This window comes from Leptopilina heterotoma, unplaced genomic scaffold, assembly GCF_015476425.1.
Source record: "Leptopilina heterotoma isolate Lh14 unplaced genomic scaffold, ASM1547642v1 Lhet_52, whole genome shotgun sequence".
Classification (NCBI taxonomy): domain Eukaryota; kingdom Metazoa; phylum Arthropoda; class Insecta; order Hymenoptera; family Figitidae; genus Leptopilina; species Leptopilina heterotoma.
The window spans coordinates 4,769,832-4,782,590 of record NW_025111114.1 but is presented as its reverse complement, the minus strand read 5'-3'; the positions used below and the strand labels follow the sequence as shown (position 1 = coordinate 4,782,590).

At 24.7% G+C, this 12,759-nt stretch overlaps 2 protein-coding genes across 3 annotated transcripts in view; one reads left to right on the top strand and one right to left on the bottom strand.

Moving 5' to 3' along the window:
- The window catches only part of LOC122508061 (DNA mismatch repair protein Mlh3-like), a 35,918-nt gene extending 28,253 nt beyond the window's left edge, over positions 1–7,665 (bottom strand). For both annotated transcript variants that reach the window (XM_043621150.1, XM_043621149.1), the window contains exons 1-8: positions 7,406–7,665; positions 6,912–7,331; positions 5,875–6,394; positions 3,924–5,801; positions 3,621–3,854; positions 3,391–3,494; positions 484–607; positions 56–394 (exon numbers count right to left, since the gene is read on the bottom strand). In XM_043621150.1, coding sequence (XP_043477085.1) covers positions 56–394; positions 484–607; positions 3,391–3,494; positions 3,621–3,854; positions 3,924–5,801; positions 5,875–6,394; positions 6,912–7,331; positions 7,406–7,444 — 3,658 coding nt within the window. In that variant the 5' untranslated portion in view covers positions 7,445–7,665. The remainder of the gene's footprint in view (positions 1–55; positions 395–483; positions 608–3,390; positions 3,495–3,620; positions 3,855–3,923; positions 5,802–5,874; positions 6,395–6,911; positions 7,332–7,405) is intronic.
- Positions 7,666–7,926: 261 nt separating this feature from the next.
- On the top strand, positions 7,927–12,754 carry LOC122508060 (GATOR complex protein NPRL3). The gene is made up of 7 exons (XM_043621148.1): positions 7,927–8,331; positions 8,460–8,731; positions 8,951–9,046; positions 9,112–9,330; positions 9,475–9,808; positions 9,888–10,064; positions 12,177–12,754. Exons 1-7 carry the CDS (start codon positions 8,170–8,172, stop codon positions 12,573–12,575), a joined length of 1,659 nt encoding a protein of 552 aa, XP_043477083.1. The 5' UTR covers positions 7,927–8,169; the 3' UTR covers positions 12,576–12,754.
- The last annotated feature ends 5 nt before the right edge of the window (positions 12,755–12,759 follow it).

Below are 12,759 nucleotides of genomic sequence, written 5' to 3'. Positions count from 1 at the left end.
AATTTTAATGGAAGTATTTTTGGTTTCCTAATTTTTTTAAAATATAAAAATTTACCTCGACAAGCTTCGGATGCAATTGAATTATGTATTGATTTCGGTAAAATAGAAACGCCATTTGTACTCTCAAGACTCTCGGCAATTTCAAGGAGAAGATTCTTCACTGAGCAGAATAATTTAAATTCACTGTATTCACTTTTCCTTCGGAGAAAACAACGAGGCACGTTTGTCACCATCAATAAATCAACGGAATTCGATATTAATTGAACGCCAAATTTTCCAAGTAAATTTCTATTTGTAATAAGTAATTTAATTTTCTCTGGTTCCATGTCAGTTATCAAAATTGGATGATCCAGGACAATTGAATAGTATTGTTTCGTTCTATCAATTCTATAGTCTGGAAAATAGAATTTTTTTAAAAATTTATTTACTATTTATTAAAAATATTTTTTAGAAGAAAATTTAAATATTTGAAAGTAAATTTACTTTGAAGAAGATCCTCGTAACGAATTCTTTCATCAGCCGCATGTTGATCGATCATTAATAATAATCTCGAATTATCTTGAATTCCAATCGCAGCAATAAATTCAGAATTAATTTGTCTCAAGATCTGGAAGAAATTTTTATATTTATTATATATTCGAAGAAGAAAAAATACAATTTTTAATTTTAAATAAAACCTGGTATTCCATTTTTTATTATTTTGTAAATTAAAAAAATTTATATTTTCAAGAATAAACGTCAATTTTTGAATGATTACAGATTCAAAATTTTAAGAATTCACTTATTAAGTAGGTACATAATTAAATATTCTTGATTACTATTTTTCAAAACATTTTCGCAATAATTTAATTTCTATTCTCATAAATAATAAAATTTTTTTCGAGAAATTCAAAAATTTTCAGAACAATTTTAATAAAATTATTAGAAAGAATACAATTATTTTTAAAAATATTAATTAAATTCGATTATTTTCAAGAATTTTAATATAAATTCGATTATTTTCAATAATTTTAATATAAATTCAATTATTTTTTAATAATTTTGATGAAATTTTTTAAGAAAACGAATTATTTTCAAAATTTTTAAATAAAATTCCTTTAAAGAATTCAATTACTTTCAAAAATTCGGATAATATTCTTCGAAACAATTCAAATCTTTATAAATTGTAAAATCGACCGCAAGAATTCAATTATTTTCATAAATAAGAAAATTCTTCTCAAAAATTAGAAAATTCTTTGGAGAAAGTCAATTATTTTCAATCCAATTTTAATAAAATTTCTTGAAAGAATAGAATTATTTTTAAAAATAATTATTAAATTCGATTATTTTCAAGAATTATCAACAATTTTGATGAATTTAAAAAAAAAAGAATTATTTTCAAAATTTTTAATAACATTTCTTCAAAGAATTCAATTATTTCCGAAAATTCGGTTAAAATTCTTTACAACAATTAAAATTTTTCTAAATTGTAAAATCGCCCGCAAGAATTCAATTATTTTCATAAATAAGAAAATTTTTCGCAAAAATTAAAATATTTTCATAAATAAGAAAATTCTTGAAAGGATTTTAATTATTTGCATAAATAATAAGATTTTTATCCAATTATTTTCAATACAATTTTAATAAAATATCTCAAAAGAATACAATTATCTTTAATTAAAAATATTATTTAAATTCAATTATTTTCGAGAGTTTCAACAAAAATCCAATTATTTTTAAAAATTGTAATAAAAGTTTTCTAAACTATTTTATTTTTTCCGAAATAAAATTTTTGTAAATTTCAATTACATATTTTCAAGAATTTTAACATAAATTCAATTATTTCCAACAATTTTAATTAAATTCTTTAAAAAAAATCATTATTTAAAAAATTTTTTTAAAAATTCAATTATTTTAAAAAATTTGGATAAAATTCTTCGAAGCAATTCAATTATTTTTATAAATTGTAAAATCCTCCGCAAGAATTCAATTATTTTCATAAATAAGAAAATTCTTCGCAAGAATTAAAATATTAACATAAACAATAAAATTCTTCAATGGAATTCAATTATTTTCAAAACAATTTTAAGAGATTTAGTAAAAATTCAATTATTTTCAACAATTCTGATAAAAAAATTCTTCGAAACAATTCAATTATTTTTATAAATTATAACATTCTTTGCAAGAATTCAATTATTTTTGTAAATAATAAAATTTTTCTGAGAAATTCAATTATTTTCGATACAATTGTAATAAAATTTCTAGGAAAATTCAATTATATTCAAGATAATTTTAATAAAATTTCTCTAACGGGTACAATTCTTTTTAAAAATTATAATAAAATATTTCTAAACAATTCAATTGTTCTCAAAAGTTTTCAATAACATTTCTTTGTAAATTTCAATTATTTTCTAAATTTTCAATTAAAATTACTTTTAAAAAATTCATTATTTTTACGAAATTTAATGAAATTCTTAAAAAAAAATTAATTATTTACGAAAACTCTAATAAGATTGTTTAAAATAATTTATTTTTCTATGAATAATTTTAATATAATTGAATATTTCAATTTAATTATCAAATTTGTTTATAAATTCATTACAAGAATTCAGTGATTTTTAGTACATCGACAATTTAATTAGTTCTGAAAATAATTAAATTCTGGTAAAGAATTTTATGAAATTTTTTTTAAATAATTGAATCCCTGCGAAAAAATGTATTATTTCTATACAAATAATTGAATTTTTGCAAAATTTAAAAAAATAAATGAATTTTTGAGAAGAATTTTATTAAATTTGTATTTAAAATAATTGAATTCCTTTGAAAAATGTACTATTTATTGATATTATTGAATTTTTTCGAAGAATTTAAAAAGAATGTTTAAAAATAATTTAATTTTTCCTGGAATTCTTGAATTGAATTTTAAGTTTTTTAAATAATTGAACTCTTGTGAAAAACTTAATTATTTTTTAAAATAATTGAATTTTCTCGGAGCATTTTTAAAAATTTTTAAAAATAATTGAAATTTTCAAAAAAATTAATTAAAATTGTATTGAAAATAAGTGAAATCCTGATAAGAATTTTATTATTTATATTAAAATAATTAAATTTTTTACGAAGATTTTTATTATTTATAAATATGTAATTTTTGCAAAGAATTTTATTACAATTATGAAAAATAATTGAATTCTTGATAAAATTCAATTACATATATGTACTTTGAAAATTTTCAGTAAAAATTATTTAAAAAAAACTTCCCATTATTTTCAAAAAAATTGAAATAAATTCTTTAAAACAACTCAATTATTTTAAAGAATTTAAAAAACATTTAAAAAGAAAAATTATTTATAAAGTTTGGTATAATAAAAAAGCAATACCACAATTTTATTAAAATATAGATTTTCAACTTACTTCAATTGAATATAATGTTTTTCGATTCAATTTAAATTCATTCGGACGTGAAACAAGGCAAAGTCTCACATTCAAATTTTGATAACGACTGACAATTTGATCGGCTGCAACAAAATATTTTCATATCTAAATTTATTAAATTGAATAATAAAAATAACAGGGTTGCTACATAAATTTTGTTCTTCCTTGACTAAAATTCATTAAATTATCTAATTTAATAATTAACTCACCTTTTAATTGTGGTTTAAAAATAGTTGGAATATTTTCCCCGTCAATATTTTGAATATTTGTCTTTGATAGAATATGAAATTTCCCAAATGGTAGCATTGAGTTGAATATTGGCGGCAAAAAATAATATAAACGATGATAGTCTACTTTTTTTGATTCAGAGATTTGAATAGAATCTTTGGAAACAGGGACGACGTAATTCCAGTCAGACCATTCAGAAAGTTGGCTGCAATGTTCTAAATCAATTTATTGTTGACAAAAGTTTATATAAAAAAAAGAATTAATAAATTCGAATTTATTCTCACCTGTAACAAATTGATGAACAGTGTCTTGATTTGAAACAACTGATTTTTCATCATTATGTCTTGTTTTTGCTATTTCGGAAATTTCCTCCCTCTGCGAAAATCGATTATCCTCGTTGAAAATTTTAATTCCTTGATTCTTTGGATGGAAATTTAGATCCTTCTGTCTTAATAAAATTGAGTCCTTTTCCTTAATAATATTTTCCATTGAATTGAATTTCTTTTGGCATCGTTGATCTGTTTCTTTAGGTCTTAAGAACATTGAGTCGTCCTTCTCTCTATTGAAATTCTCCATCGAATTGAATTCCTTTTGCCATCGTTGATTTGTTTCTACATCATGAATTTGATTCTTTTCTCTGTTTTTCAATTGAACTCTTTTCTCTAATTTATTCGTTAATTCGTCGCTTTTCGATTTTTTAAAAATACCCCTCCTCTGATCGATTGTTTCGTCTAAATATTGACGATTTCTTCGCATACGCTTAATGAGTGTTTGATAATCATTCAATTCTTTTAATTTATCGACGTGGAATACTTTTTCTTCGGGATAAATTACATTATTTTCCTCTTTTCTCTTTAGCCAGATGTTACTTTTATTGTTCTTCGATTCGTCGATTTTTAATTTTTTAAATTCGTCATGGGAGATGAATTTTAGTTGCGAATCGAAATTTTCCTTTTTCTGCAACTGTTGATCTCGTTTTCTTTCCTCTCGTATGATTTTCAATCTTTTCATAAATTCATCCTCGGGATTAATTTTTATATCTTGCACTATTTTCACTTTTTTTCGATCCACGTCATCTTGCGTTTGATTTTGAATTTTATTTACAAATTTCTCATCGGGAAATAGATTTGAAAATAAAGCTTTGTGTCGATTTTTCGGGAAAATTTGCTCGTGGTCTTGTTGAAATTCTTCTTCTTCATCCATTTCTCGAGTTTGACTTTTCAAGAATTGTTCAATAATTTCGTGATTTATTCTTTGCGATTCGTTGTTGAGTTTAATTTTTTTTGGCCTTATTTCAGGATTGATTTCGAAATTTGTTTCCTCTTGTTTTCTTTTCAAAGCATTTTGCTTCTCTTCTTCTCTTTTTTGTCTCTGCTCTCGTAATTTATCGCGACGATTCTTTTTGAGAAAGGAAAGTTGAGTCATTGTGATTTTATGACTGCCAAACGGTTTTCTAAACGAATTCTTCTCGTTTTTTTGCAAAATGACATTTTTCTTGGATTTTAATTTTCTTTCGGCTAAAATTTTCTTCGTTTCCTTCACATTTTCTTTGAGCCTGGCATTTTTTGCAATTATCGGCTTATTAAGAGTTGAAGATTTACTGACTTGTCGATTAAAAATGTCATTTAAACTTCTTTTCATAATTTGTGATGGAAATTTTTTCAACTTTGTCTTCAATGGATTTTCACAAGTTTCTTGAGAATCTATCAATTTTAATAACTTTTTCCTTTTCTTTCCATTTGTTTCGAAATTTCCCCCTTTCTTTGAAAACGGTTTTTCATCCACTTGTCGATTAAAAATGTCATTTGAACTTTTTTTCAAATTTTGTGATTTTTTCAACTTTGTCTTCAATGGATTTTCCGAAGTTTCTTGAGAATCTTTAATCAATTTTAATATCGCTTTCTTTTTCTTTTCATTTGTTTCGAAATTCACCCCTTTCTTTGAAAATGGTTCAGTCTTTTTGATATTGTGCTTTGATTTTATTTCCGATTTTTTCGTCTTTAGATTTTTTTTCAAATCGAATTTCCTCGCTGAAGTTTGCGTAGCTATCGATATCATTTTCTCCTCGAAAAGTTGATTGGAAACTTTGGAACAATTTTCTTGGTCTGATCTTTGAGTTATGAAATTATTTGCTTTCTCCAAAGAAATTTCTTTCTTCTTGTCTAGAAAAAAAAAATGGTTCGAATATTAGAAATAATTTCACTAGTAATAGAAAAAATGAAGTCAGTAACTTACAAGACTCGTAGGGTTTAGAATTCTCTTGAAAAGAACTTCTTCCTGGTTCGGTAAATTTGTCGGAATTAATTCTCACAGTGTCTAGAATGCAATTTTTCACAATGTCGGCAAATTTCCTCCATTCTTCGAAAATAACAAAAGTTCTTCCCTCATAGCTGGATAAAATAAAATCCGATTCTGAGCATTGAATAAAAATGACGAAATAAAGATTTTCTATCGAAATTTTCAATTCGTCGTCACTGAGTTCTTTCACTGTTTCGAGAATTAATTTTTGCATTTGTAAACAATTCGCCGATCTTCTGTTTATAAAGATATTGCGAACAAGACTCGATTTTGTTTCCAGAAAGCCAATATAGCCGCAAATCTTGAAACCGAATGATTTTTCACTACTTAAATGCCAGCTTGTTTTTAAAGGAATTGTTTGTCGGCAAATAAAGTTTAAAATACTGTACGGTTCGTGTGGTTTGTTAATTGCAACAATGAGTTTATCGTTCTTTTGATCTTGAAGAGTGAATGAAACCTACAAAACAAAAAAATTAATTTACTAACAGAATTTTAGTTAATTTACCAGGGTTGCCACGCTTTTGCTCATTTTTCAAATTCTCTGACTTTTCCAGGTTAAAAAACGGAATTTTTCGAGGTTTTTTAAACTACAAATTTATTTACAAATTTTTTCAAAAGTAGAATTATTCGAAAAAATTTAATTAATTAAAATTAAATCAATTAAATATATATTAAAAAATTTAACTAATTTCAGAAGAATTTGAATTCTTTATCTTTTCAAAAAGATTTTTTTCTAATTAAATTCATTGAAAATTGAAATTTTACAAATTTTCAAATATTACAACCATTTGAAGTGGATTTATTTATGAAAATTGTAAATGCATCTCTTTTAAAATTGAATTAATTAATATTTGTAAAATTATATTTCAATAATTTTCAGGTTTTCCAGGTTGCGTAGCAACCCTGTTAACAAACAAAATTTTTGTTAATTAATTAAATTAATTAACAAACAATAATTAAAATAAAATCTTTACATCAGTGTAGAGTAAAGCCAACGATGTGATAACAAAATAAATTCGATTTAAAGCAGAATCCCAACCAGAACCATCGAATCCATAAATCGTCACAACTGTTCCTTTAGTAAGCCAATTTGTTTTCAAGAAAGTCGGAGATTCTCCAATTCTAAATTCCTTTTCATAAGTTGGCGAATGGACATGTTTCGAAGTGATAAGGCAAATTTCCGAAAGATCAATAATTTGCCTTAAACTTTCACCTCTTTTCGAATGAGTGTAACACGTTACTCTTGCACTTCCATTCTTTTTCTCAATTTCTCCAATTCTCATGAGAACATCGGGAGGAATTCCTTCTCCGCTATCAATGACTTGAATTTTTTTCTTATCACTGTCAAAACGAACTGCAATTCCAGTTGTTTTCGCATCAAGAGCATTTAAAATCTTAGAAGAAGGAAAATAATAAAAAATAACAATAACAAGTAATTTGCAATAAAGAAATAATAATTTATACTCACCAACTCTAGTACACATTGACCAACAGTTGAAATTTCCATAGTTTGACAGTTTATATTATCGAATGTCACTGTTTATATTTTACTTTACTCATTGTTTACAGACTTTATTGGTATTTTCATTTTAATTTAAACAATTTAAACAAATGAATTACTATCAAATAAATAGGTGATTGACGAAAATTGTAGTGAAAATACTTAAAAAGGGGGTAAACGGGTAAATTAACCTTTTCTTGAGCGTCGTCCACACACTCGAAAGTTTCCCGAAGAGGCGAAGACCGGAAGTGAGCAAGAAGTGCAAGTGAGCGACCAATGAAAATTTAGTAAAAGACACGTGATCCAAACCGCGGCAAATTTAAATATTATGAAAAAAACGACGACGAAAATTAATTATTTTAGAGATTTTCGAATATTTATAAGTCGAAAAATTAAAAAAATCGGAAAACAAATCGAATATTTTGACAGAAAAAAGAAGTTATTTGCATACTTTTAGTTTTTTTAGTGTGACGAGAGGACGAGACGGGCGCATGTGTGAGAATGGATGTAAATAGTTTGACAGATTTGACAGTTGAATATTACACTTTTTTATTGCAACGATAAATTAATATAAAAAAGAATTCAATTTCTCTATAAGCAAAATCTCGTTAATAATTAATAATTAAGGAGAAAACGGAGAAAATAAAAAAAGTATAATACATTGAAAAACTAAGTTGTTTACTGTTCATAACCTCACTTTTAAATTGTTTGTGTTTGTTTCGTTTTAAGTCATGGAAATAAATCCACTGAGTATTATTCTTGTTAAAAGTGACAGTAAAGGTGACAGGATGCTTTTTCGTTATCCACATACAACTAATCATGAAAGAGATTCAAATCAATGTACAAAACGAAAGAATCCTTATTCGTTAATTATAAATGAAGATCTACTACAGGTGGGAAATGATTCCTTTTTTTTCCATTCATAGTACAGTTTATTATTATTTATTTTTTTTACCAAAAATAATTATTTTGCTAATATTTCGATTATTATTATATTATTGTAATTTTTTTTTTTGTACAGTCGTTGCCATTTCCTACGTCGAATATAACGAATGGGAATCTTACGGGATTATCAGATGAAGTTCTATCGACGTTATTTGCAGTGAAACCTGAATTATGTGAATTGAAATTTGAATTAAAAGTAAATAATGTACGTTTTGTTGGACATCCAACGCTTCTTTCATCGCGAGGAACAAAAGAAACAAATTCGTCAATGTTGGTCAATGTTGTTTTCGCTCTTCAAGCACAAGCCACTCATTCGGTTGTGAAATGTTATTACGATCTTAGCAGAAGGTTTGTTCTTTTTTGGTTTTATTTTTTCATTACAGTAGAGTCACAAATTTTAAAAAAAGTATCCAAATAGTAGCCAATCGTAAGAAAAGTAGTAAATAACAGATTTTAGTAGATGAGTGCGAAGCCTGAATTCATTAACGTTACATTCAAATTCATTGAGTTTAAATTTAAGTCAATTAACTTTAGATTCAAATTAATTGAATTTAAACTTCTTACTAGACTTGGGATCGCATTAAGGCACGAGGAGAAGCGATGCGGATATCTTAGTGAAGAAATTAAAATGATGGTATCCACACACGATGAAGCAGCTGCTCGGTAAGAATAATAAAAGAAATATCGACTTTATTTTTTCTCGATAAATAAATAATTGACGTTTTCAGTTCAGAAGAGGAGAGCGACGGGGACGAATCGCCATACGAAGTGATACTGCAAAAAAGTTCTCTCGCTCGCGATTTGAAATCAGTTTTCAACAGTCTGAGTACAACCGGAGTAATTAATATTATGATCAATAAATGGATTCAAGTCAGTTTTTGCCTGCCGCAAAAAGTTCATCAGTCCCACAAAAAAGGCTTTATCATGAATCCAGAAATGATTGACAGGTCAGTTTTCATTTCCTCTGAATCGAGTGACTATTTGGTTTATTTGAAAATTTTACAATTTTTACAATTTACAATTTGAAAATTGTAAGTAAAAATCGAATTATAATTAAATTAAATTTTATTAATTGAATGTTAATTTCAAAGATGCTTGAAAAGTTTGAGGCCCTATCATGGTTTGCTATTGTTGATCGAGCCTCTGGAATTATTGGAATCTCTTCCTTCGGATTCATCGCCAGCGCTGAGGCGAATGATTCAAATGTATAATCCTCTAAAGAGTCTGCAAACTTTAGCTGCTGATTCGGATCTCACGTTATCTCAAGTTTTTCAATTAACTGGACATTTAGTTTATTGGGCGAAGGCAACTATTATTTATCCACTTTGCGAAAGTAATGTTTACGTTGTCTCACCGGATGCAATTATAACGAATCAATTATTGGAAATGTTTTCCGAACAATTTCCAGGATTGTGTCTCTTACAAGTAAGTTATTAATTTATTTTTTTTGAAATCCTAATTAAAATTAAAATTAAAATTAAAACTTTGTACAATATTTTTTAAGGTTCTGAGTGATTTTTCTCTTCCAACGTCGATTAGTCAAAAACTAAATCCTCTGAATCAACCACAACAACAGACGCAATTGGTGAAAATTATTATTTGGATGCTAAAATATCATCTTTTGCTGCAGTTACACACTTACGTGCAATATATGCCGACGGCTCATGGTCGAATAATTAAGGTTTAATTTAAATTAATTTTTAACTAAAGTAAATTTCTTATTTTATTTCTTTCAAGTCTTTCAATTTCTTTAAAGGTAATTTTTACTTTTAGAGAAATTGAAAGAATTGAACGATTTTTACTTTTCGAGAAATTCAAAGAATTGAAGAAATTTTAATTTTCAAGAAATTGAAAGAAATCCGTAATTTGATTGAAAAAGGACGAAAAGTTCATAAATTGTACGATATAATTTGGAGAATTTTAGAAAAAATTACAAATGAATGCAAAAATTCCTTTAATTTTCAAAAGCAATCAAATTCTTCTCAGAAATTCAATTATATTCTAAATTTTTAAAAATTTTCGTCAAAATTTCAATTATCTTTAGAAATAATTAAATATATCTCCGAAATTCAATTATTTTCAAAAATTTTGATAAATAAAATTCTTGGCAAAATTTTAATTATTTTAAAAAATTGTCCTCAATTAAATGATTTTCAATATCTACTATTTTAATAAAATTTTTCAAAAGAATTCAATTATTTAAAAAAAAAATTAATAAAATTCTACGCAAACCTTTAATTATTTTCATAAAATAATAAACATTTCACAGAGATTTAATTATATACAAATTCTATATAACTTTCCTCGCAGTCATTCAATTATTTTCATAAATACTAAAATTCTTCTCAGAAATTCAATTATTTTCAAAAACTTTAAACAAATTATTAACGAAAATGAAATTTATCTTTGTAAAAATAAAATTCTTTGCAGAAATTTAATTATTTCCAAAAACGTTAAGAAAATCCTTTAAAAGAATTCAATTATTTCCAAAAATGTTAAGAAAATCCTTTGAAAGAATTAAATTATTTTCATAAATAATAAAATTCTATGCAGAAATTCAATTATTTCCAAAAACTTTAACAAAATTTTACCCAAGAATTCAATTATCTTTATAAAAAACAAAATTCTTCACAGAAATTGAATTATTTTCAAAAATTTTAATTAAATTCTCCTAAAAATTCAAATATCTTCAAAAATAATAAAATTCTGCGTAAGAATTAAATTATTTTTGTAAATAGTAAAATTCGTCAAAAGAATTCAATTATTTTCACAAATAATAAAATTCTTTTCTGAAATTAAATTATTTTCAAAAAATTTAAACAAATTATTGACGTAAATAAAATTATCTTTGTAAAAATAAAATTCATTGCAGAAATTAAATTATTTACAAAAATTTTAATAAAATTCTCCTAAAAATTCAAATATCTTCTTAAATAATAAAATTCTGCGCAAGAATTCAATTATTTTTATAAATTGTAAAATTCTTCAAAACAAATTAATTAATTTCTATAAAATAATAAAATTCTTTGCAGAAATTCAATTATTTTCAAAAACGCTAAGAAAATTTTTTAAAAGAATTCAATTATTTCCAAAAATGTTAAGAAAATCCTTTAAAAGAATTCAATTATTTTCATAAATAATAAAATTATATGCAAAAATTCAATTATTTCCAAAAATTTTAACAAAATATTTCCCAAGAATTCCAATTATCTTTATAAAAAACAAAATACTTCACAGAAATTGAATTAATTTCAAAAATTTTAATAAATCTTCATAAATAATAAAATTCTGCGTAAGAATTAAATTATTTTTGTAAATAGTAAAATTCGTCAAAAGAATTCAATTATTTAAAAATTTATTAATAAAATTCTTTATGGGAATTCAATTTTAAGAAAAATTCAATTATTCAATAAATTATTTATTAATTTTGTTTTTTTTTTATAATTTAATTCTCGTAGAATTTTCTAAGAAAATTAGATTTAAAAATGAATTAAATATTGTTCAAGAATAATAAAATTCTTCTTAAGAATTCAATTATTTTAACAAATAATAAAACTCATCGATGACTCCGAGTCGAATACTCGAAGTTATCAATATCTTCATGTTTCATAGAATTATGAAAAATTTAATTTCTAGTTTTAAGTAAAATGTTCTTTTATTTGACTCGGACTGATTATATTTTTGTCAGTAATTGGTCCCTAATTTTTCATTTTTGGTCCATAAAGTCCATATTTTTAAATATACTTTCACTTAGTTCGAGACCTGTTAATTAAAAAAAAATCTTTTCCACAAGGATGCGAAGTCTTCGGACACGTCGAGTCCAACAGGAACGGTAGAAAATGAAAATGGACATCAACAGGAAGACAGCAGTTGGAGTCTGAGCGATACACCAAAAGGAACGCCGAGCGATTCAAAAACAGACATGTCCCTCTCAATTCACAAGGAGGATGGAATTTATGATTTTCAACCGGAAAGTTATTCAATTCCATCGGACGATATTATTTTACTCGATAAACTCTGTCGACACGGTTATTTTCGTGGTGGACATCATTTAGAAGAAATTATGTACTTGGAAAATATTCGTCGTTCACAATTATTACAAATTCTCGATAAATTTCGTGATATTTTAATTACATGCGAGAGTGAAGATCCAGCGATTGCACTTTTTTACTCGCAATTAAGTTCACAGTGATAATTAAAAAAATATATTATTTTTTTTATAAAAAGGTAAAAAAAATATTATTTTTGTATATATTGTAAAGAATATATTTAACGTTGGAAATTTTTTATACTTGTTAAATTGTTTTAAATATTATTGATGAGGTAAATATAATCTATTATTGGAGGTAAATGTAATTTTCTTTTAATTTATAATA